The sequence below is a fragment of the Microcebus murinus genome, chromosome 16 (genome assembly GCF_040939455.1).
Source record: "Microcebus murinus isolate Inina chromosome 16, M.murinus_Inina_mat1.0, whole genome shotgun sequence".
Taxonomy (NCBI): domain Eukaryota; kingdom Metazoa; phylum Chordata; class Mammalia; order Primates; family Cheirogaleidae; genus Microcebus; species Microcebus murinus.
The window spans coordinates 64,637,802-64,661,458 of NC_134119.1; the positions used below are offsets into that span (position 1 = coordinate 64,637,802).

Sequence of the window (23,657 nt, forward strand, 5' to 3'; positions counted from 1 at the left end):
CCTTTAAGGCGGTGTTGGAACAAACCATGTCCCAGAGACTGTGGGGGAGACCTGTCGCGATCCGGCGAGGCTGTGGCTCCAACAAAACAGAGAATCGGTTGTTTTCCGGAGCAGATTTTCAGGAAAGGAGTCCTCCTCTGTTGTCTGCTCTGCACAATGGAAATTTCCCCCAGTGCTGCCCGAAGAACGAACAGCCGCCGAGCGGCGCCCCCCACGCTCCCGGCCTCTTGGGCGCTCCCGGCCGAGGCCCCGCCCCCCTGGGTCCACGTGGTCCGCAGCCGCGTCCAAGTAGCCCGGGCCGCTGGGTTGCGTGCGGCGTGGGTCCCGGGATGGAGGGGGCCCAGTCCAACGGTGAGCGGGCGGGTCGGCCGGGTGCGGACGGTGGGGTGGTGGCAGGGGAAAGGGGCGTCCGGGAAAGTTTGGGCGGAAGAGGAAGCGGCCCTGGAGACCATATTTGCGCCCAGTGGGGGGACCCGGAGATCCGACGGAGAGAGGGCATCTTGCTGGGAACTCCCAGTAGAAAGGGGTGCCCCCAGGGGTTAGTTCGGTGGAGATGGGGACGCCCCAACAGGCGGGCAGAGAGGAGAGACCAGGAGGGGGGATTGGAGCGCTCTCGAGGTTGGGACCAATGGACCGATAGGCGCCCTGGAGGATTGGACCGTCAGGGAAGTGTCAGGACAGCCCCCTTTTCCCCTTCTCCCACAGGTGCCGCTCGGTTCTCTTGTCCTCCCAACTTTACCGCGACGCCCCCGGTCTCGGAGTCCCCTCGTTTCTCCTTGGAGGCTCTGACAGACCCAGATACGGAGGTGTGGCTTATCCAGGCCCCAGCAGACTTTGTCCCGGACTGGTGAGTGGTCCCATGCCGTCTCCTGGGAATGCTCCCCACCGGAGAGGCTGAGCTTGAGGGAAATTGAGTGGGACATTTCTGAGGAACTCCCAAATACCGCTTTTGACTTCCTTTCCCCTGTCCCACCAAAAGGATCTAAGCTTCTGCCCTCCCACTTTCTCCCCTCAGCCTCAATGGGCGACTCGTGCCTCTCTCTGGCTCCCAGATCGTGAAAGGCAAGTTGGCAGGCAAGCGGCACCGCTATCGGGTCCTCAGCAGCGGCAGCCCCCAGACCAGAGAGACAACCCTGCTGGCCCCCTCAGTGGAGGCGGGAGGTGGACTCACCTGTGCCCCGGCCCCCAAGGGCTGCCTAAGGATCATTGAGGGTCCACAAGAATCCTTGTCTGGGACCCCTCTGCAGCCCATTGCAGCAAGCCCCCCACCACAGATCCCCCCTGGCCTGAAGCCTCGGTTCTGTGCCTTTGGAGGCAACCCCCCAGTCACAGGGCCTGGGTCAGCCCTGGCACAGAAGTCACCCACTTCCAGGAAGAGAAAAAAGAAGATGCAGGTGCTAGAGGCTTCGGTCACTCGGGAGGCAGTGAATGGGCACGGGGCCCTGGAAGTGGACAAAGCTGTGGGGTCCCCAGAAACACATGTGGAGAAGAAGAAAAAGAAGAAGCAGCAGCTGAGAGAACCAGAAGTGACAGAGCCTGCGGTGACGAAGCCCACAGCTGAGACGCTCAAGGCTCTGGGAGCGCAGGTCCTGGCTACCACAAAGAAGCACAAAGGGGCAGAAACATTTGAGCCAGATGAAAAGGCAGTGGAGCTCGAACTCATTAAAACCGAACCTCTGGACGAGACAGTCCTGTCCCCCACCAAGAAGAGAAAGAGGCCAAAGGAGACAAAAGGGATGGAGCCAGGGGAAGGGATGACAGTTGAGTCTCAGCTGCAAGTGAAGGTGGAGCTGCAGGAGGAAGCCATCTCACTGTCTCCCGTGAAGAAAAGGAAAAAAGAGAAGTCACACAACACAATGACAGAGCCAGGGACTGAGGCCGCGGAGCCGGAGGTGAGCCCTCAGGAGCTCCCTGGGGAGATGATGGAGCCGGAACTGCCAAATGATGCGGAGCCTCAGGTGCAGGCGGCTCTGGCTTCCACCAAGAAGAGGAAGAAAGAAAAGAGACAAAATGCAGTGACAGAACCAGGGACCGAGGTGGCAGAATCTGAGATGCCAGGTGACCTTGTGCCTCAGGTAGATCCAGCATCTGCCAAGAGGAAGAAGAAGAAAGAGAGAGGTCACCAAATGACAGAGCCGAGGACTGAGATGACGGATCCACCAATGGAGACGGTGGAGCCCGAGCCACCAGGAGAGAATGAGCCTGAGGCCCAGGCAGCTCCCGGATCCACCAAGAAGAGGAAGAAGCGGAGTCAGGAAAGCGGGGTACCAGAGATGGCGTCCCAAGAGGACACGCCAGAGCCCCCGCTGAACCTACAGCCTGGGGAGGTGGCTCCCGCGGAAGGACGGGAGAAGAAGCGGAAGAAGAAACTGCAGCAGGATCCTGTGTAGTGTTCCCCCAGGGAAACTGAGGCACTATTAAAAGCTGAAGGTGGGGACCCTTCTCCGGCGGCTACACCAGCACACCCAGAAGGAGCCTGGACTGGAAAATGCTTTATTATTATACCAGGGGTCTCCTTGGGTCACTGGGGCACTTTCAAGAAGGGCTCGTGCAGGACTTCAAACAGCCTCCGGGCCTAGATGTGGGAGAAAAAAATGAGAAAGCAGTTATTAAAAGTGTCATTTGTTTGGTATATCTAGAGTGGGTTTTTGCTTTTTCTCCCAGCTTGGAGGGGAGGTCTGGGGGCCAGGAGAGAAGTAGCCCCATCTGGATTTGATTCCAAACTGGGTGTGTGAGGTTGGACTGGTCCCTACGCTCTTATACCTCAGTTTCCCCATCCGTAAGAGAGGCACTGTGATCCTTCCAAACCTTAAAACTTTGGGATCTCAGGTCCTGTTCATTTGGGGTTCCCTCCAGCGCCTCACCCCTCAAGTTCATTCCCAGCGCTCTTACCTTCTGAGGGCCTAGGCCAGGGCACAAGGCCAGATCTTCCCTCGAGGCAGCTATGAGCTGTTCCAGAGACTGAGGAACAGAAGTGAGGGCTCAGGGGGGGTGACCATAAAAGCCTACCCTGCCCCAGCTGATGAGGGGCCTAAGATATTCGGGGGGTGGGGGGGTACAGTTGGAAGCCTTTGAGAAGGCCAGAAGGGGCCAAGGGGTGGGCAGGGAGATGGAAGGAAAGGGGTGCGGGCCTTCCTAGAAGCGGGTGGTAATGCCTGGGGGGCAGGGATTTCCTCACTCCAAAAGTGGCCAGGAGGGTCTGACTGTCTGTCTTGTTGACTGACTTCACGGTGGTCAGACATTCGGTTACCTGGAAGGGGAGGAGACAGGAGTGTGTTAGGGGAGGAAGGGACAGCAAGACAACCCATGAGGGCAGGGCTAGGTCACATGTAGGAGGCACTCAATAAATGCTTTTTTTTTTTGGGGGGGGGCCGGCACGCCCGGCCCAATAAATGCTTTTTTAAAAAACTGATTCAAAGCTCATCTCAGAGGCCGGGCGCGGTGGCTCACGCCTGTAATCCTAGCACTCTGGGAGGCCGAGGTGGGCGGATTGCTCGAGGTCAGGAGTTCGAAACCAGCCTGAGCAAGAGCAAGACCCCGTCTCTACTATAAATAGAAAGAAATTAATTGGCCAACTAATATATATAGAAAAAAATTAGCTAGGCATCGTGGCACATGCCTGTAGTCCCAGTTATTCGGGAGGCTGAGGCAGGAGGATTGCTTGAGCCCAGGAGTTTGAGGTTGCTGTGAGCTAGGCTGATGCCATGGCACTCACTCACTCTAGCCTGGGCAACAAAGCGAGACTCTGTCTCAAAAAAAAAGCTCATCTCAGAGTGAGCCCCAACTAGCCGAGAGGGTGCTGGTCATGTGATAAGATAAATGCCTTTAAAAAAAATTTTTTTTGAGATAAGGTCTCACTCTGTCACCCAGGCTAGAGTGCGGTGGCATCATCATACCTCACACTCCTGGGCTGAAGCGATTCTCCCACTGCAGCCTCCAGAGTAGCTGGGACTACAAGCATGCACCACCACACCTGGCTAATTTTTCTATTTTTTGCATAGATGGGGGTCTTGCTATGTTGTCGGGGCTATGTTCGTCTGTCAGGTCCCTCGCCAGATTTGACAATTTATTCAGCAAACACTCTTTAATCGCCCACTGAGTGCTGGGTGGTGCTGGAGACACAGCAGGTACCAAGACAGCTGCAGCCCTACCCTCCTGGGGCTCCCAGTCCAGTGGGGGGACAAGTCAGTTCCAGACAGTGATGACCCAGATGGGTCTGGGATGGGATGGGAGCCCGCAGGATTGTGGGAGCCTGGCGGGGACATTAACTTGGCCTGGTGATCAGGGAGGGCTTCCTGGAGGAGGTAGTATCAGAGCTGAGATGTGAAAGGTAGAACTAGGCAGGTAATCAGGCAGAGGGAACAGAATGGGCAAGTGCTCTTTGGGAGGTGGAGGCAGGAAGATCGCATGCGGCCAGAACTTGAGATCAGCCTGGGCCACATAGGGAGACCCCATCTCTACAAAAATTATCCAGGCATGGTGGTGTGTGCCTGTAGTCCCAGCTACTCGGGAAGATCGCTTGAGCCCAGGAGTTTGAGGTTGCAGTGAGTTATGATCGTGCCACTGCACTCTAGCCTGGGCAACAGAGCAAGATCCTGCATCCAAAAAAAAAAAAAGACTGGGCAGGTGCTCAGGGGAGGGAGTGGAGTGCGGGGACAGGGACCAGGGACGGGGACAGGGTCAGGGAGCCAGACAAGCCCTTTTAGAGCATGGTGGGAAGGCTGGGCTTTCTCTCAGGGCACTGGGGAGCCATGGGAGGGTTTTGAGCTGGGGAGGGCAGGATCAGGTTTGTGCCAAGGAAGACCCCTCTAGCTGCGGTTTGGGCGGGAGGAGGTGGGGGAGAAGCGGGGGATGGATGGCTGTGTCTTGAAATCAGAACCGAAGCTCAAGCACCCAGGAGCTGGGGGAGGCCCAGGCAGGGGTGGGGGTGTGAGCAGAGAGGAGGCGCAGCCTCACCCGGGAGACGAAGTCCTGCTCCAGCTTCTCCAGCAGGAGGTCCGCGGGCTTCTGCTCGTAGGCCTTGTAGGTCTCCAGGTACCGCCCGGCTTCCTCAGGGCTGGGTGACAGGACACATGGGTCAGCCAGCAGGAGGGGTGTGAGGTTTGGGGGTCGCTTCATGATGGTGGTAGTAATCACTGATGCTAAAATGAAAGTTCTCAGGGTCCCCCTAAGTGACCCCTGACAGTAACCCCTGCTAGACACATCTTTTCTGCCTAAGAGCCAGAGTGTGGGAGCTAGACCCCACTTCCCACCTGGGCCAGTGATTTGATCTCCCTTGGCCTCACTTTTTTTGTTTGGTTTTTTGAGACAGAGTCTCACTCTGTTGCCTGGCCTAGAGTGCTGTGGCGTCAGCCTAGCTCACAGCAACCTCAAACTCCTGGGCTCAAGCAATCCTCCTGCCTCAGCCTCCTAGGTAGCTGGGAATACAGGCACATGCCACCGTGCCCAGCTATTTTTTTTCTATTTTTAGTTGTTTGGCTAATTTCTTTCTATTTATAGTAGAGACAGGGTCTCACTCTTGCTCAGGCTGGTCTCGAGCTCCCAAGCTCAAGCAATCCTCCCGCCTTGGCCTCCCAGAGTACTAAGATTACAGGCGTGAGCCACTGCACCAGGCCTGGCCTTGGTTTTACAATGCTCAGTAAGTGCTTGGAGCTGTGCCTGGCACTTAGAAGCCTGTTTAAGAAACGTTAGCTATTTTGGAAGGGAAGTCAGTACACAGAGTTTACACTGCATTTTGGAGAAAGGAAAGAAAACCAGAAACAGTTTATTTTCCCAACTGCAGCAGGAAGCCAACCTCACGAACCAGTTCAGCTTCCCACCAAGAATAATGGAGTTTTTGTTTTGGTTTTGTTTCTTTTTCTTTTCTATTTTTTTATGCCAAAAAGGCCATTCAGAATTTTGTTTTGCTTTAGACATGGGGTCTCGCTCTGTCACCCAGGCTGGAGTATGGTGGCACAACTGTAGCTCACTGCAGCTTTGAACGCCTGAGCTCAAGCGATCCTGCTTCCTCAGCCTCCCGAGTAGCTGAACTATCGGCGCTTACCACTGCACCTGGCTGAAAATGAAGTTTTTGAAAGTTAACATAGCACATCTTCAATGGAAAAGCTAGGGTGCTTGCTGAATCTTTCATCACACCTAGCACAATTTAAAAATCACCATTCGGCTGGCCACGGTGAGTGCCTAACACCTGTAATCCCTGCACTTTGGGAGGCTAAGGTACGAGGATCGCTTGAGGCCAGGAGTTCAAGACCAGCCTGGGCAACAAACACTGATACACTCTCTCTACAAAATTATAGCCAGGCATGGCTATAATCATGCCTGTAACCCTAGTACTCTGGGAGGCCGAGGTGGGAGGATCTCTTGAGATCAGCAGTTCTAGACCAGCCTAAGCAAGAGCAAGACCCCATCTCTACAAAAAAAAAAAAAGAAAAAGGAAAAATAGGAAAATTGGCTGGCTATGGTGGCACAGGCCTGTAGTCCCAGCTACATGGGAGGCTGAGGCAGGAAGATTGCTTGAGCCCAGGAGCTTGAGGTTGCTGTGAGCTAGGCTGATGCCACGGCACTATAGTCTGGGCAACAAAGTGAGACTCTGTCTCAAAAAAAAAAAAAAGGCAGCTAAAATAACTAAATGAGCAGAGTGAAGTTAAGTTTATTAACACCAGGAAATGCCAGCCTTTTTTCTCTTTGCAACTTAAGAACCGTGAACTTGATTGGAAGTCTTTGTTTTGAGGCATTTTCTTAGCTTTCAAGATATAGCTAGTAATCAATGGTTGTTGATTAAACATTGATTAATATTCTTGAAAGCAGCATTTGCCTTTCCAACTCTGTTTTTTTTCCATGTGACAGACTTTGTAGTTTTTCTCTCACTGCAGAGAGTATTATTGTTACTGCTATTAATAATTTGGCACATACGAATTAGTACACTGTATATCTGGTTCTACAATTTGCTTTTTTCCACTCTACAATATAATCAACACACCTTTCTATGTCAGTAGAGCTTGATCTTGTCTATTTAATACCTGCAGAAAATTCTAGAGTTTGGATGTAAAGACATGAGTACCGTCCCTTCCTCATGTGGAGCCTGACTGTGCAAAGCCCTTTATGTTCAGAAGCTTCCAGACTCCCTGAGAGCTCCTGTCAGGCAGTTATTCTTGTGAAACCATTATACAGAGGGGAAAACTGAGACCAGCAGGGTGGAGTCACTTGCCCAAGATTATACAGCCATCCAGTGGGAGGGAGAGTACCCGCAGCAGGTCTGTGACACGCCCTAGGCTTTGAACGTGACATTGTGTTACTTCCTGTAATTTACACTTGCGTTTTTTTTTAATGTAAAACTATTATGTAGGGCCGGGCCGTGGTGGCTCACGCCTGTAATCCTAGCACTTTGGGAGGCTGAGGCGGGCGGATTGCTCAAGGTCAGGAGTTCGAAACCAGCCTGAGCGAGACCCCATCTCTACCAAAAATAGAAAGAAATTAATTGGCCAACTAATATATATAGAAAAAATTAGCCGGGCATGGTGGCGCATGCCTGTAGTCCCAGCTACTCGGGAGGCTGAGGCAGGAGGATCGCTGAGCCCCGGAGATTGAGGTTGCTGTGAGCCAGGCTGACGCCACGGCACTCACTCTAGCCTGGGCAACAAAGTGAGACTCTGTCTCAAAAAAAAAAAAAAAAAAAAACTATTATGTAAATACATTTTTTTCCAAATAGTCAAACTATACAGAGTTATATAGAGGGCCAATATGATTCATACAAATACATTTACCCTTTGGTCTAAAAACCTACTCCTGGGATTCTGTCCTGCAGATACACTGGGGCAGAAGTGAAAGTGTAGTTGGTAGCAAAAGATGAGACTGCCCAAGTGTCCACCAATAGGGGGCTCTGACGGGTTCCACCTGCATGATAGAATACTACACACCTGTGCAAAGGAACGTACATCTGGACAATGAAATATATTCAGCAGTAAAAGAAATGAGCTACTCACTCCGGGAGGCTGAGGCAGGAGGATCGCTCAAGGTCAGGAGTTTGAAACCAGCCTGAGCAAGAGCGAGACCGTGTCTCTACTGAAAATAGAAAGAAATTAATTGGCCAACTAAAAATATATAGAGGCCAGGCGCGGTGGCTCACGCCTGTAATCCTAGCACTCTGGGAGGCCGAGGCGGGCAGATTGCTCGAGGTCAGGAGTTCGAAACCAGCCTGAGCAAGAGCGAGACCCCGTCTTTACTACAAATACAAAGAAATTAATTGGCCAACTAATATATATAGAAAAAATTAGCCGGGCATGGTGGCGCATGCCTGTAGTCCCAGCTACTCAGGAGGCTGAGGCAGCAGGATTGCTTGAGCCCAGGAATATGAGGTTGCTGTAAGCTAGGCTGACAGCACGGCACTCTAGCCTGGGCAACAGAGTGAGACCCTGTCTCAAAAAGAAAAAAAGAAAAAGAGCTACTGAGCAATGAAAAGACATGGAGGAAGCTCAAATGCACATTGCTAAGTGAAAGAAGCCAATCTGAAAAGGCTATGTACTGTATCATCCCAACCACGTGACATTCCAGAAAAGGCTGACTACAGTAACAGTAGATAGATCAGTGGTTGCCAGGGCTTGGGTGGGAGGGAGAGAGGGATCAACAGGTAGAGCACAGGGATTTTTAAGGCAGCGAACTTATTCTGTCTGATGCAATAACGATAGATACATGTCATTATACTTTTGTCAAATCCCACAAAACATACAACACAAAGAATGAACATAGCCAGGTATGGTGGCTAAGGTGGCTCACACCTGTAATTGCAGCACTTTGTGAGGCCTCGGCAAGAGGATAACTTGAGCTGGGAGTTTGAGACTAGCCTGGGCAACATATTGAGACCCTGTCTCTACAAAAAATAAGAAAAGTTAGCTGGGCGTGGTGGCACATGCCTAGTCCCAGCTACTTGGGAGGTTGAGGGAGGAGGATCGCTTTAGCCCAGGAGTTTGAGGCTACAACAAGCTATGATCATGCCACTGCCCTCCAGCCTGGGTAACAGAGTGAGACCCTGTCTCTTTAAAAAAACAAACAAAAAAAAAAAAAGAATGAATCCTAATATAGAATATAGACATCAGTTAATAATAATGTATCCATATTGGTTTATCAACAAATGTACCATTCTAATTAATACAAGATGTATTAATATGGGAAACTGCAATGGAGAGGCAGGACATAGGTACTCTCAGTATTTTCCAATCAATTTTTCTGTAAGCCTGACACTAGTCTAAAAAAATAATTCCATTTCCTTCACCTGTCTGGTAAATTTAAAAAAATAAAGTAAAAAAATAAAATAAAATAACATCAACAAAAAATTCTGTGCTCATGAGGCATAAGAAAAATAAATAAATAAATATAAAAGTCTATTAATTTTTTTTTGAGACAGAGTCTCACTTTGTTGCCCAGGCTAGAGTGAGTGCCATGGCGTCAGCCTAGCTCACAGCAACCTCAAACTCCTGGGCTCAAGCAATCCTTCTGTCTCAGCCTCCAGAGTAGCTGGGACTACAGGCATGCGCCACCATACCTGGCTAATTTTTTCTATATATATTTTTAGTTGGTCAGTTAATTTCTTTCTAATTTTAGTAGAGACGGGGTCTCGCTCAGGCTGGTCTCGAACTCCTGACCTTGAGCAATCTACCTACCTCGGCCTCCCAGAGTGCTAGGATTACAGGCGTGAACTCACATGCCCAGCCAAAAGTCTATTAATTTTTTTTTTTTTTTTTTGAGGCAGAGTCTCGCTTTGTTGCCCAGGCTAGAGTGAGTGCCACAGCATCAGCCTAGCTCACAGCAACCTCAAACTCCTGGGCTCAAGCAATCCTCCTGCCTCAGCCTCCCGAGTAGCTGGGACTACAGGCATGCACCACCATGCCCAGCTAATATTTTCTATATATATTAGTTGGCCAATTAATTTCTTTCTATTTATGGTAGAGACGGGGTCTGGCTCTTGCTCAGGCTGGTTTTGAACTCCTGATCTCGAGCAATCTGCCCGCCTCGGCCTCCCAGAGTGCTAGGATTACAGGTGTGAGCCACTGCACCCGGCCTAGTCTATTAATTTTTTGAAAAGAAAAATGTGGACACTCTCTATACATGAATACTCCACAGCTATAAAAAAAGGAATGAGGCCGCTCTCTAGAGTGAGCTGAGAAAGACCTGCAGGTATATAATTACATAAAAGCACAAGGCACAGAGGGTATAAGTACTATGTTTACTTCTGCCTAAGAAGGGAAGAAAACTAAGATGTATTGCCTAGTGCTTATGTTTACATAAACACTGGAAGGAGGCCAGGTGTGGTGGCTCATGCCTGTTATCCTAGCACTTTGGAAGGCTGAGGCGAGAGGATCGCTTGAGGCCAAGAGTTTGAGGTTGCAGTGAGCTATGGTGACACCACTACACTCTAGCCCAGGTGATGGAGCAAGACCCTATCTCAAAACACACAAAAACTCAAAAAGCACTGGAAGGAAACTAGGACGTCAACCACGGTGGCAGTGAAACTGACACTCCCTAAGCAACTACTGGGTGCCTGGCCAGTTGCTGGTGGTACCACGACCCAGCAGTGACTGAGAGAGACCTGGCTCTGCCCCCTCGGGGACTCACAGTCTGATGGTGGGGTGAGACATGTCCCCAGACAGTGAGGAAATGGGGTTGAAGGCAAGGGGTGGCAGACACTTCTCAGTAGAAACACTTCTATATTGCTTTTGATTTTTGAACTACATGAACATGTTACCTGCTCATTAACAAAAGAAAGTTTAACCATTAAATATTGCTAAGAAAAACAAAAGAGCAGAGACTAAATGTCCCCTTTCCTCGCTGCCTGCTCCTTATACCTCCCCGGAGATCACCACTGTCCAGGATCTGGACCCCATAGTCCCCTTTGGTTCACTCTTAGACACAGTTGTTCAGACACAACCTCATGCTTCTTTCTTTTCTATGTAAATAAAAATCGGACATTGTTTGGTTCTGCAGCTTCTCAAATGTTCTCATTTACCCACACTGCAGTGAAGGCCCGTGTTAACTGCGGCTTCGCACACACGGGCAACAGTAAACAAAGAGGGTAAATTCCAAATGAAGGCATTTCTATGTTAAAAGATGGGTCCCTTTTCTGGTTTTGTTTTGTTTTGTTTGAAACAGGGTCTTGCTCTGTCTCCCAGGCTGGAGTGCAGAGCCATCATCACAGCTCACAGCAACCTCAAACTCTTGGGCTCAAGCAATTTTCCTCCTGCCCCAGCCTCCCGAGTAGCTGGGACTACAGGTGTGCGACATCACGCCTGGACCACACCTGACTAATTTTTCATAGAGACGGGAGTCTTGCCCTTGTTCAGGTTGATCTTGAATTCCTGGCCTCAAGTCATCTTCCTGCCTCAGCCTCTCAAAGTGCTAGGATTACAGTTGTAACACTTACTATAGTTTTTTGTTTGTTTGTTTGTTGTTTTTTTAAGTTTAAAGCTATAATTTGTCAGGATTTAATTTTGTTTACGGTGTGAGGAAGGGATGTCTTTTTTTCCAACTGGGGAGCCAACCTAAATGGTCTTTAGAAACCTAAACATGGAATTAATTACTCGGCCAGATTTTATATGTAACTCCTAAGTGACCAGTACAGGCCTGAGAATTTGATCTACATCACCTGTCTTCCTGCCTATAATCCTACAAGATATTAAGATCCCATTTTACAGATGAGGAAACTGAGGCCAGAGAGAGGCAGTGCCTGGACCAGACTCACGCAGGAGCTCATGGAAGGAGAGGGGAAGGGCTGGGCAAGGTGGGGTGGGGAGGGGACAAACCAGGCAGGGAGGAAGCTTACATCTCACCTCCAGGCGAGGACCAGCGTGCAGTCGGCCAGGATGCACATCTTTGCCAGCTCCTTGAGGGCCTGCTGAGGATCTTTCTGGAAGAAAAACATCAGAATTAGAGACCTGGAAGAAAGGTAGGAATGATAGTCTGAAAACACAATAGCTTAGGCTACCACCAGGCTTTCACTCAGTGGACAGTCCCTAAGCTCCCACTGGGTGCCCAGCCTGTGCTGCGCAGTGCCAGGACCCAGCAGTGACAAAGACAGCCCCAGCTCTGCCTCCCAGGCTCAGTCTAATAGGTGAGACAGACTTGTCCCCAGACAGTGATGACCTGGAGTGGCCAGGACTGGGATAGGGGAGCCAGAGGGGGGCCTGAGCCTGCCTGGGGGGATCACAGAGGGCTTCCTGGAGGAGGGGACATCTAAGACCCAAAGGAAATGGGAAGGGGTGAAGGCAGGAGAGCAGAAGAGGCAACTGTGGACACAGACAACGGCATGTGCAAAGGATGGGAGGGGAGAGAGGACGTGAGGAAGTGCAATCCACACAGTCTGGGATAGAGGATGCGAAATGAAAGGGTGACTGCATGCAACTTACAGATAAACCTGGACAGCTGTGGGGGGGGCAGGTCAAGCAGGGCCTCACGGGGCATAGAAGGGAGCATAACTTTCTCCCAGGGTACTGGGGAACCATAGAGTTTTTTGTTGTTGTTGTTTTTTTGAGACAGAGTCTCACTCTGTGGCCCGGGCTAGAGTGCCATGGCGTCAGCCTAGCTCACAGCAACCTCAAACTCCTGGGCTTAAGCAATCCTTCTGCCTCAGCCTCCCGAGTAGCTGGGACTACAGGCATGCACCACCATGCCTGGCTAATTTTTTCTATGTATTTTTAGTTGGTAATTAATTTCTTTCTATTTATAGTAGAGACGGGGTCTCGCTCTTGCTCAGGCTGGTCTTGAACTCCTGACCTTGAGCAATCCACCCGCCTCGGCCTCCCAGAGTGCTAGGATTACAGGTGCGAGCCACCATGCCCGGCCCCTCACTAAGGTTTCAACCTTCATTTCTTCTTGGAAGGGACTCGACAGCCCAACGCACAACCTCCAGGCCCAACACTCCTCATTTCCCAGATGGGGACAGAGAGGCTGGCAGGGGAGTGACCCTGCTTACCACGTCCACCTGGATGAGCAGGACCCGAAGGGCGAAGTTCTTCCCCAGGCCCTGCAGCCGCTCGTGGATGTAGTCCGGGTGGAGGTTGTGGTAGCGGAGGCTGGAGGGGCAGAGAGATGAGGAGTCAGGAGGTCTCAGTGTCCTGGAGACCCCGGAACCCCTTCTGCACCTTCACTGGGATGCGGAGGGCTAGGACTCCAGCAGCCACCAGCACAGCACGGGTCCACCGCCTTGCCGGGACCTGAGGCCCAAAGAGGTTAAGTGACTTGCCCACGGCCATGCTTCCCAGAGGACGCACAGTGGGGACTGGTGGCCAGGGCTTCCTGGCTGTGGTTCCCCAAAGGTCAGGCCACCAGCTTCTTCGTGAAGGAAGGAACAGACTTGGACTTCAGGGGGAGAACAGGGGCTGGGGGCCCTAGAGAGTGTGGCCCAGGGGACTCTGGTCACTGGAAACAGGGCCCCTCCCCGGCCCCTCTGCTCTGGCCTCAGAGGGCACTGGCAGGGAGGGGGCTGAGGGGCTTCTCTACCTGGGAACTGGGACCAACTCTCACAGCCTGCAGGAGGGGACAGGAACTTAAAAGTTTCACTTCTAAAAAAAAATGTTTCACTTCCTCTGTCTGGCCCTGTCTGCAGGGGGGGGTCCCTGGAGAGGAGGGAAAATTTGTTTAACTGCGGTGGAAGCTGGAGAAGTCCTGGCTCTTGCCAATTCAAGTCAGGGATGTCTGGGACACAAGTAACCCAGCCCCTCTTCCCTCAGACCCAGGGGTCCGGCCCCAGCTCTTGTTGTTCCGAGCACTTCTAGGCCAAGATCCCTCCCTGCCCCACAGGGTCACACATAGGCCTAGAGCGAGTAAGGCTGTGTCCAGAGGTTTCCCATGGAATGGCCTAGAACACTGGAACATGACCCTCCCGGGCCTCACAGGGCGCCCTTCCTGAAGGGCGAGGTAGCACCCGAGCCCACCTGAGGAACAGGGCACAGGTGCTCTGGCCCAGCACGTAGTCAGGGATCACGTCGCCAAATTCCCAGGGCACGTTGCGCACGAACTTCAGCACGGGGTTGCCCCTCTAGGGAGGGAAGAAGGGCAGAAGCCATCAACAGGGATGACCCTTGGCCACCGCAGGGACCCCACACAAATGCCTCTTCCCGACACCCCCACCTCCCACCTCATGCCTGGGGCTCTTCCAGCTTCTCCTCCTCCGCCAGCTGCTCTGACCCAGGTCCCTCCCTGCCCCCACAGCCAGGCCTTTCCTAAAGGGTCCCAGGTCTGCCCCCAGCTCAGCCCTCTCCCCCAGCCTCAACCTGTGTGTCCTGTGATCCACGGGACACCTCCCCCCAGATGCGTCAACCTCACTGTGTCCAGACTGACCTAAGGATCCGCCCCACCCCGCTCCTCCTCCCAGCCCTGTCTCGGAGACAGCCCCGTCATCCAAAGACCCAGTCTGATGCATCTCTCCCCTCCCCTCCTCAGGTGGGACTTCACCTTCTAAATATCCCTCAGAAATGTCTCCTGCCCCACTGCCACAGCCCCTGCCCGGGCTCCACCACCTCCTCCTGCCCACCTTCCACATGGCAGCCACAGGGATCTTCTTACAGCACAAACCTGCCCTTGCTGCTCTAAGACTTGCTATGGCTCCCCAGTGCCCTCAGCGTGGTATCTGCCCAGCAGGTTCTTGTCTCTGAACACCTTCCACACTCTACCCAGACAGGCACTACAGCCCCAGACTGAAATCCTTTGAGGGAGCTAAGCAGCTCTAATCCACTCAATATTGAGTACCTACTGTGTGTCTCAGTGCTAGGGATACAGCAGTGACCAAGACAAAAAGATCCTTATGCTCACGGGGGTCACAGACATTGTGATATTGTGACAGCAGAAGAATTATGTTTGGTTAGCCAGGCGTGGTGGTTCACACCTACAATCCCAGCACTTTGGGAAGCCGAGGATTGCTTGAAGCCAGGCGTTTAAGACCAGCCTGGGCAACATAGCAAGACCCCATCTCTTAAAAAAGAAAAAAAAAATTAGCCAGGGACAGTGGCATGCTCCTGTAGTCCCAGCTATTTGGGAGGCTGAGGAAGGAGGATCGCTTGAGCCCAGGAATTCGAGGTTGCAGTGAACTATGATTATACCACTGCCCTCTGGCCTGGGCAACAAAGTTAAGACCCTGTGTCTAACAAAAACAAACAAAAAAATCGGTCTCTGCCCCAGTTCCTGACATAGAGCTTCTGAAACCCTTGTAGACAAGGGCACTAGGAAAACTTTTTGTTCTAACAGTTGGTCTTTGACCCCAGGTTCCTGAGACAGAGCTCCTAGACTTTGTCATTTCCTGAGTGATAACATAGACACAGAGCTCCCGAATCCCTTGGAATTTCCTGGGTGACAGGAAGGAGCATGCTGTGTTCTCACGAGGCGACTCTTGGGCTCCTGGGCAGCCTCAGGATGGGGGCTGGTTGCCAGGGGAACCAGCCATGTGATTAGAGGGTGGGACCCATCAGCCCCACCTCACCCCCACCTCTGGGGAGGGCAGAGGGGCTGCAAGCTCAGTTATTTGATCACCAGTGGCCAATGACGTAATCAGTCATGGCTACGTCATGAAGTCTCCATAAAAACCCAAAAGGGCAAGGTGCAGGGAGCTTCCGGATGGCTGGACACTGGAGACTCCTGGTGGGTGTCACCCTGGAGAGGACGAGGAAGCTCCACACCCCTCCCCCATGCGTCACCCTGGCATCTCTGCAGCCGGCTGTTCGGCTGTATCCTTTATCACACGCTTTGTAATAAACCGGCAAACGCAAGCAAGCGTTTCTCCCAGCACTGTGAGCCACTCTAGCAAAGTAACTGAACTCGAGAACGGGGACATGGGAACCCCAACGGACAGCCCAACAGCCAGAAGCACAGGCGACAACCTACTACCGGCAATGGGCATCTGAAGTGGGGCGCAGTCTTGCGGGACTCAGCCCGCAATCTGCGGGGCCCGAATTCCGAGTAGCCAGTGTCATACCTGAATTGAATTAGAGGACACCCGGCTGGCGTCCGCTGGAGAACTGCACGGCGTGTGGGGACAAACCCCGCACGTCTAGTGTCAGAAGGGTTGTGTGGAGTGGTGCGTGAGAGTAGGAAAAAAGTTTGTTTTCCCTTCAAAGACATTAAACAAAATAACCTCGAGATGAACGTACAGTTACTAAAAGGACCGACCCTGCAAAAATACCAGGAAAATCCCGAATCCCACAATTTCCCCAGTGACAGGTAAAGATCAGCCCTGTGGGTTCTCTCACCCACAGGCCCTCTGCAGGAGCTCTGCTTTGCACAACTTCTGAAAAAGACAAATGAATGGCAAGAGATGTACATCTCTCCCTTTCAAAATTAGTTTTTGAGAATCTGCTTTTCACAGAGCTCTTGAGCAAACAGCAGAGGAACGAGCTACAGCCTCAACCATATTTTGAGGACAGAGTCTCATCTCCTGTGATAATCCTGTCTCCAGAAAAAGGCAGGAAACCAAGTCTCCAACTTTGAAATCCTTGCAGTTTTTGTCATCTACCTGCCGCCAAGAAAAAAGAAAGTAGTGGATACAGCAGTTTCTCAACTATACCCTGCCATTTTTATAACCCTCTTTAAAAAGTCACAGTAGGGCCGGGTGTGGTGGCTCAAGCCTGTGATCTTAGCACTCTGGGAGGCCGAGGCAGGCGGATTGCTCGAGGTCAGGAGTTTGAAACCAGCCTGAGCGAGACCCCGTCTCTACTAAAAATAGAAAGAAATTAATAGACCAACTAAAAATATATATACAAAAAATTAGCTGGGCATGGTGGCACATGCCTGTAGTCCCAGCTACTCGGGAGGCTGAGGCAGGAGGATCGCTTGAGCCCAGGAGTTTGAGGTTGCTGTGAGCTAGGCTGATGCCACGGCACTCTAGCCCAGTCAACAGAGCAAGACTCTGTCTCAAAACAAAAAAAAAAACCCGGATAGCTGATTTTCGGGGCCAGTACATTCTTCCACTTCCCACTTTGTGCTGGTTCCTTTCTCTTCCCCCAGGGAAAAGTAAATAAACCTTTTCTTTCTATTCTAATCTCTGTCTGGAGAAATCTTTCTTCAAAACCCATGTGTACTGGCATCCCCACCGTAACAGTTACCAAGTGAGGTGGAATTTGGTTCTGACAAGGGGGTGGGAGTGCTAAGAGTAGGGGAGGCAGGAAGAGTCTACAGGGGACCAGAGTCCCACAGGGCCCTTGGCCTTCTGACATGAGACACCCGGGGGCCACAGAAGGGCTGCCAGCAAGGGAGGGGCAGGAACCAAGTTGAACTTTTTTTTTTTTGAGACAGAGTCTTGCTTTGTTGCCCAGGCTAGAGCGAGTGCCATGGCGTCAGCCTAGCTCACAGCAACCTCAAACTCCTGGGCTCAAGCAATCCTAATGCCTCAGCCTCCCGAGTAGCTGGGACTACAGGCATGCGATACCATGCTTGGCTAATTTTTTCTATGTATATTAGTTGGCCAATTAATTTCTTTCTATTTATAGTAGAGATGGGGTCTCGCTCTTGCTTAGGCTGGTTTCGAATTCCTGACCTCAAGCAATCCGCCCGCCTTGGCCTCCCAGAAGTTGAACTTTTAAAGCATTACTTTGTCCACTCCACACACACTAGAATGGCTAAAAACAAAAGGACAATGACAAGTTCATTAAATACATTCTGAAGAAATGAACAAACCTGGGATGGGGAAACAGGGCTGCCCGAACAGTCACAGCCCTAGTAAGACAGAGCTGGGCACCATCAATGCACACACGTTTGTTTGTTTGTTTGTTTGTTTGTTTGTTTGTTTGTTTGTTTTGAGACAGAGTTTCACTTTGTTGCCCAGGCTAGAGTGAGTGCCCTGTGGCATCAGCCTAGCTCACATCAATTTCAAACTCCCGGGCTCAAGAGTTCCTCTTGCCTCAGCCTCCCAAGTAGCTGGGACTACAGGCATGCGCCACCATGCCTGGCTAATTTTTTCTATATATATATTAGTTGGCCAATTAATTTCTTTCTATTTATAGTAGAGACGGGGTCTCGCTCTTGCTCAGGCTGGTTTCGAACTCCTGACCTCGGGCAATCCACCCACCTCAGCCTCCCAGAGTGCTAGGATTATAGGCATGAACCACCGCACCCGGCCCACATACAATTGTTGAATGAATGAATGGCACAGACAAGGACAAAGTGGCTAGAACTCAGACTCCTTCTGCTACCCACCAGAGTAATCCCTGTGACAGTGTTTCCACAGGGATTACTGTGACAGGTCCCACTTCTCTGTGTCCCTCCTTACCTGCCGGGGGCTCACAATGATGCTGTTGGATTTTGTCCCAGGTTTTAGGGCCTGGTTGAGGGTCTCTCCTGCCAGGGGCTCTGGCCCCTTGGGGCATGTGACTCCAGCGCCTCCTGGTGGCCGTGAGATGGCATATTCGGCGTAGGTTTGAGGGGTCGCCTGGGCTGAGGTGTCCACAGGGGGAAGGATCCGTGTAGACTTGAATAAGGGCTTGGCCTGTGGGGACAAAGGAGCTGTGGAGGCGACCCCAGAGGAAACACATGAGCTCCTGTGAGTCCATCCCCCCTCCCAGGTTGGCCCATACTCCTTCCTCTCCATGTCCCTTCCAGAGGCAATGCCGTAAGGGCTGGGAACTCTGAACCCCACCTCTCAGCCTCCACCCTGGTCTCAGCCACCATCCCCTCTCCCTTGGACCACTAAAGTCACCTCACCAGCTCCCTGTCTACACCCTCGTGCCCCAGCAGTCTGTGCCCTACACTAAGTCATCATGTCCTTCCTCTGCTCATAGTCCTTGGGGAGCTCCTACCTCCAGGTAAAAGCCAAGCTGTCACAACAGCCCATGAGGCTCTAGATCGGGCCCTGCCTCCTTGTCCCAGGGACCATGCCTCCTACCACTTCCCCCTGCTGTCTCTACTCCCACTCCACTGGCCTTCAAACTCGTCAGGCTCCCTCTGACCGCAAGGCCTTTGCAGTCTGTTCCCTCTCCCTGCAGATGTCCCCACGGCTTACTTCCTCACCTCTTTTACGTCTTTGCCAAGATGTCACCCCCTTGGCAAGGCCTTCCCTGGACACTCCTATCTAAGGAAGCTCCTCTCCCCATGGCACTCTATATTCTTTTTTTTTTTTTTTTTTTTTTTTTTTGAGACAGAGTCTCGCTTTGTTGTCCAGGCTAGAGTGAGTGCCGTGGCGTCAGCCGTGAGTGCCGTGGCGTCAGCCTAGCTCACAGCAACCTCAAACTCCTGGGCTCGAGCGATCCTTCTGCCTCAGCCTCCCGAGTAGCTGGGACTACAGGCATGAGCCACCATGCCCGGCTAATTTTTTTATATATATATCAGTTGGCCAATTAATTTCTTTCTATTTATAGTAGAGACGGGGTCTCGCTCTTGCTCAGGCTGGTTTTGAACTCCTGACCTTGAGCAATCCGCCCGCCTCGGCCTCCCAAGAGCTAGGATTACAGGCGTGAGCCACCGCGCCCGGCCTGGCACTCTATATTCTTAACCCACTTTCTTTTTCTTCACAGCATGTGGCAGCCAATACTCAGCAGCAGTGGATTGTTTTTCTGTGGGAAGGAGATTTCAGTGTTGCCAGAACCTTCTATTTTACCCACAGACGTCAAAAGTGCAGACTTTTGTTTTTCTAATTGCAAAACCTTCCAGTTCTTAAAAGTCAACAACAAATTTGCGTCTTGAAAAATCAGGGTGCTGGACACATAAAACACATCTCAGGGCCACCTGTTGGTTGCCAGTTTGTGGCCTCTTCCTTAGAAGGAAGAGGTGACCCTTAGAAGTACCCTCCCATTTTATGGACAGGGAAACAGACCTGGAGAGGACAAACGGCGCTTTTCCCAAGGTGACTCTGGCCCCAGCATGTCCTAATCCACACTGTGGTCCCACAAGTCCCTTCCTGTCTGTCCCCCTACTCCCAACACCTCTCAGCTCCTCCATCTCCTCGTCCTACCCCTGCAGGAGGGACCTCATCCTCGTCCAGTGGTATGACAAATTTCTTCCTTGTGGGTGGCCCTGCAGGCTGCGGCACCCCCTCTTCGTCCTTCCCGGGGTCCATTAGGAGCCTGAGAGGGAAGACATGGCGGCAGGAGCCTGTGAAACATCGGCATCTGCATTCCCATCCGCTCAGCAGGTACCCCACTCACAGCCGTCCCCCCAAAATATCCCAGGGGTCCACAGCCTCAATCCCCAAACACTCGGCGCCTGAGGTTCTACAAAGCCCCGCCCCATTGAACCTCCACCCTCGGCTCGCCCCGCCCCTTGCTGGACCACACGCTCTTTCGCCCCGCCCCCCGCGGGCGCCAGGTACTGTTCGCTCCGCCCCCACTGTTCCCCGCCTCCGGTTCTCCCGGCCCCCAGGTCTCGCACCGAGACGCCACCCCCACCCCCTCGTCCCGTCTTGTCCCTAGCTCAGCCACCGCAGTGATTGGCTTCTGTGGCTGCCAATCGCCACCATCCGCCTCCCGCCCCTCTCGCCCCGGCCTCGCTGTCTCAGCACCACGAAGACTCACCCGCTGGCCCTGAGGCGACGAGGAAAAGACCCGAGGGGGACCGAGTCGTCCCACCGCCCGCCCGGCCAGCGCGGCCCCAGGCTCGCCGCACTTCCGGCCTCTCTGGCGCTCGGGCCCGCCCTCACCGCTCCCTAGCGGGATAGAGCATAGAGAGGGGCGGTTCCCGCGCACCTCTCTATGGTCCTGGAGGACCGCGGAGGTTCAGGGAAGAGGGAGGCATGGGCCTGAGAGCCCAGCTCCCGAGCGGCTCAGTTCCAGAGCCTTCTTTGAGCCGCTGTGTGCCCGGGCCCCCGGCCCCCTCAGGGCTCGGTGAAGAGATGGCAGACGGTCAAACTTGTTCCCTCCTCTCAGTACAGAGAGACTTGGGGTTTGAATCCCAACTCTGTAATTGACCTGACCTCAGTTTCCCCATGCATTCATTTATTCCACACCCATTGCCCAAGCGCCTCCTCTGTTCCTGGACTGTGCCTGGCGGCGCCAGAGACACAACACTGACCTATGACAGCCCTGCGCTGTCTTCTCGGAGCTTACAGTCCAGTGAGAGAGACAGACTCGTTCGCGTTTCCCAACAGTGATGGCCCAGAACGGGCAGGGCTAGGATGGCAGATCTCGGGGGCTGTGGGACTGGGGTCGGGGGAGCGCCCGACCCAGCCCAGGAGTCAGGACCGACTTCCTGGAGGAAGGGACATCTGAGCGGGAGACCTGGTTGATGAGTTAGTATTAGTCACTTCCTGAAGGGATAGTATCACGCTGTTCCAACTTGCAACTCTCTGATTACTAAGGAAATAGAACATTTTTTGTGAGTTTATTGGTTTTATATATTTTGTCTTCTGTGAATCGCTTATTCATATCCTTTGCCCATTTTTTAAATGGGTTCTATGCCTTTTTTATTATTATTAATTTGTAGGAGTACTTTATGGATTCCAATTCTAGTTCTTAGTCAGTTACATACCAGTATGTTACAAATACTTCCTCCTAATTTGTACTTCATGTTTTCACTCTAGTTATTTTGGTCCCAGAAATGCTTAGTGTTTATTTGCACCTATTCCGTCCTGACTTTTGCTTTTGGTGTGTTGTTAAGAGCCCTGGTATAATGCAAGGTCATAAGTATATGTTGTGTCATTTCTATGAATACTTTCTTAGTTTCGATTTTATGATCTGTCTTTAATTCATGTAATATTTATTTTTGAAAGTGCACCGAGGTAGGGATTTATGATGGATATAGCCAAGGCCAAGTGTCTCAAATTGACCTCCCATTTTGACATTCTATTTTTTTTTTTATTTTTTTTGAGACAGAGTCTCACTCTGTCACCTAGGCCAGAGTGCCATGGCGACAGCCTAGCTCACAGCAACCTCAAACTCCTGTGCTCAAGTGATCCTCCTGCCTCAGCCGCCCAAGTAGCTGGGACTACAGGCATGCGCCACCATGCCCGGCTAATTTTTTCTATATATATTAGTTGGCCAATTAATTTCTTTCTATTTATAGTAGAGACGGGGTCTTGCTCTTGCTCAGGCTGGTTTTTTGTTTTGGTTTTTTTTTCAGGCTGGTTTTGAACTCCTGATGTTGAGCGATCCTCCTGCCTCGGCCTCCCAGAGTGCTAGGATTACAGGCATGAGCCACCGCACCTGGCCTGACATTCTACTTTTATCATGTACCAAATTTCCATATACACACAGGTCTATTTCTGACATTTCTATTAACTTCAGTGATCTCTTTGTTTTTTGCCTCAAAGTGGATGACCAGCTTTTGTGTCTCTTCACAACAGTCTTCACACAGACACAACATCTATTCGTGTCTGTCTCTATGTGTAAATTGCCCCATTTTGTCCAGGCATGGTGTTCACGCCTGTAATCCTAGCACTCTGGGAGGCCGAGGCGGGCGGATTGTGTGAGGTCAGCTCAAGACCAGCCTGAGCAAGAGTGAGACTCCCTGTCTGTACTAAAAAATAGAAAAACAAAATTAGCCAGGCAACTAAAAATAGAAAACATTAGCTGGGCGTGGTGGCGCACACCTGTAGTCCCAACTACTCAGGAGGCTGAGGCTGGAGGATCACGTGAGCCCAGGAGTTTGAGGTTGCTGTGAGCTAGGCTGACGCCACGGCACTCTAGCCCAGGCAACAAGATGAAACTGTATCACAAAAAAAAATTTTTTTTTTAATTTCCCCATTTTATAAGGATGTCAGTCTTACTGGGTTAGGGCCATCGTAATGACCTCACTTTAACTTGATTACCTTCGTAAAGGCCCTATTTTCAAATGAGGTCACATTCTAAGATACCAGGATTAGGACTTCAACATCTCTTTGCAAGGGACATGATTCAACCCATAACAATTCTCGATTTCTTTTTACAGCCCTCTTCCTCCTGAATTCATTTTACTTCCTGCCGGAGTACCGTCTCCACTGATTCTGTGCAAAAACATCTGTGAATAGTAACTTTCTCAGTCTTGCTCATCTGAAAATGTCTTTTTTTTTTTTCCCCCTCACTCACAATTGGAATCTGGAATCTTGGCTTCTTAGTTCTCTTTCTTGCAAAATCAGAAGATACTGTTCCTCTTTGTCCCTGATGACAAGTCTTTGGTCCACCTGATTCTTCCTTCTTCCCAGGCAGTTTGATCACTAGATATAATTTTCCCCTAGGGTCACTTACTAGCAGTGTGACCTTGAGCCAGCAACTCATTCTCTGTATGTGCCAGTTTGCTCATCTCTAAATTGGGCATGACAGCACTATAACTGTTAAGAGGATGAGTTAATATGTATAAAGTGCTTAGAACTGTACTTGATGCACAGTAGAAGTACATTAGAGTTTGTCAAATAAATAAAATGTGAATGAACAAAGAACAGAAGCTGAGCCCTAAGTCAAGCAACGTCACCACTGTGAGCCTCAGTTTCCCCATCTGCAACTGGAGAGGTCATGAGGATTCAATAAGACCTCAGACTCCTGTCTTGAGATGGACTCATTCACTCATTCCTTGAATAACTAGCACATATTAAGCACCTACTATGTGCCAGGCACTGTGCTAAGCCTTGGGGACATAGCTGTGAGCAAATGAGACCAGGTCCCTGCTCTGGGGAGCTGATCTTCTCTTGGGAAAGAATGGCCATAAAGAAGGAAATACATAAATAAGAGTTTTGCAGCTGGGCACAGTGGCTCATGGTAATCCCAGTGATTTAGGAGACT

The 23,657-nt window shown here is 51.3% G+C and overlaps 2 protein-coding genes across 4 annotated transcripts; one reads left to right on the forward strand and one right to left on the reverse strand.

Annotated features, from left to right (window-relative positions):
• Nucleotides 1-261: 261 nt before the first annotated feature.
• On the forward strand, nucleotides 262-2,632 carry POLR1G (RNA polymerase I subunit G). The gene is made up of 3 exons (XM_012761406.3): nucleotides 262-351; nucleotides 706-847; nucleotides 1,016-2,632. The coding sequence occupies exons 1-3, from the start codon at nucleotides 330-332 to the stop codon at nucleotides 2,388-2,390; spliced, it is 1,539 nt and encodes a 512-aa protein (XP_012616860.1). The 5' UTR covers nucleotides 262-329; the 3' UTR covers nucleotides 2,391-2,632.
• On the reverse strand, nucleotides 2,476-20,589 carry ERCC1 (ERCC excision repair 1, endonuclease non-catalytic subunit). Of its 3 annotated transcripts, none has more exons than XM_012761429.2 (10): nucleotides 20,481-20,589; nucleotides 19,922-20,033; nucleotides 18,245-18,460; nucleotides 13,923-14,026; nucleotides 12,962-13,061; nucleotides 11,820-11,896; nucleotides 4,957-5,056; nucleotides 3,179-3,250; nucleotides 2,893-2,961; nucleotides 2,476-2,575 (listed from the first exon to the last, which is right to left on the reverse strand). In XM_012761429.2, exons 2-10 carry the CDS (start codon nucleotides 20,024-20,026, stop codon nucleotides 2,522-2,524), a joined length of 897 nt encoding a protein of 298 aa, XP_012616883.1. In that variant the 5' UTR covers nucleotides 20,027-20,033; nucleotides 20,481-20,589; the 3' UTR covers nucleotides 2,476-2,521. The 3 variants fall into 3 exon arrangements, with proteins under 3 accessions (XP_012616883.1, XP_012616884.1, XP_075849295.1); XM_012761430.2 differs by having other exon boundaries at nucleotides 19,922-20,061; nucleotides 20,481-20,579; XM_075993180.1 differs by lacking the exon at nucleotides 20,481-20,589 and adding an exon at nucleotides 20,388-20,474.
• Nucleotides 20,590-23,657: the final 3,068 nt, after the last annotated feature.

Excerpts from the sequence above, each read along its gene's own strand:
- ERCC1 (XM_075993180.1), bottom strand. The coding sequence starts at position 20,425 with ATGGTGGCGATTGGCAGCCACAGAAGCCAATCACTGCG. Across the intron at positions 14,027-18,244 it reads TCATTGTGAGCCCCCGGCAG|AGGGGCAACCCCGTGCTGAA; the intron begins GTAAGGAGGGAC and ends TTCCCTCCCTAG. Across the intron at positions 3,251-4,956 it reads AGCAGGACTTCGTCTCCCGG|GTAACCGAATGTCTGACCAC; the intron begins GTGAGGCTGCGC and ends CTCCCCTTCCAG.
- POLR1G (XM_012761406.3), top strand. The coding sequence starts at position 330 with ATGGAGGGGGCCCAGTCCAACG. Across the intron at positions 352-705 it reads GGAGGGGGCCCAGTCCAACG|GTGCCGCTCGGTTCTCTTGT; the intron begins GTGAGCGGGCGG and ends CTTCTCCCACAG. Across the intron at positions 848-1,015 it reads GCAGACTTTGTCCCGGACTG|CCTCAATGGGCGACTCGTGC; the intron begins GTGAGTGGTCCC and ends TTCTCCCCTCAG.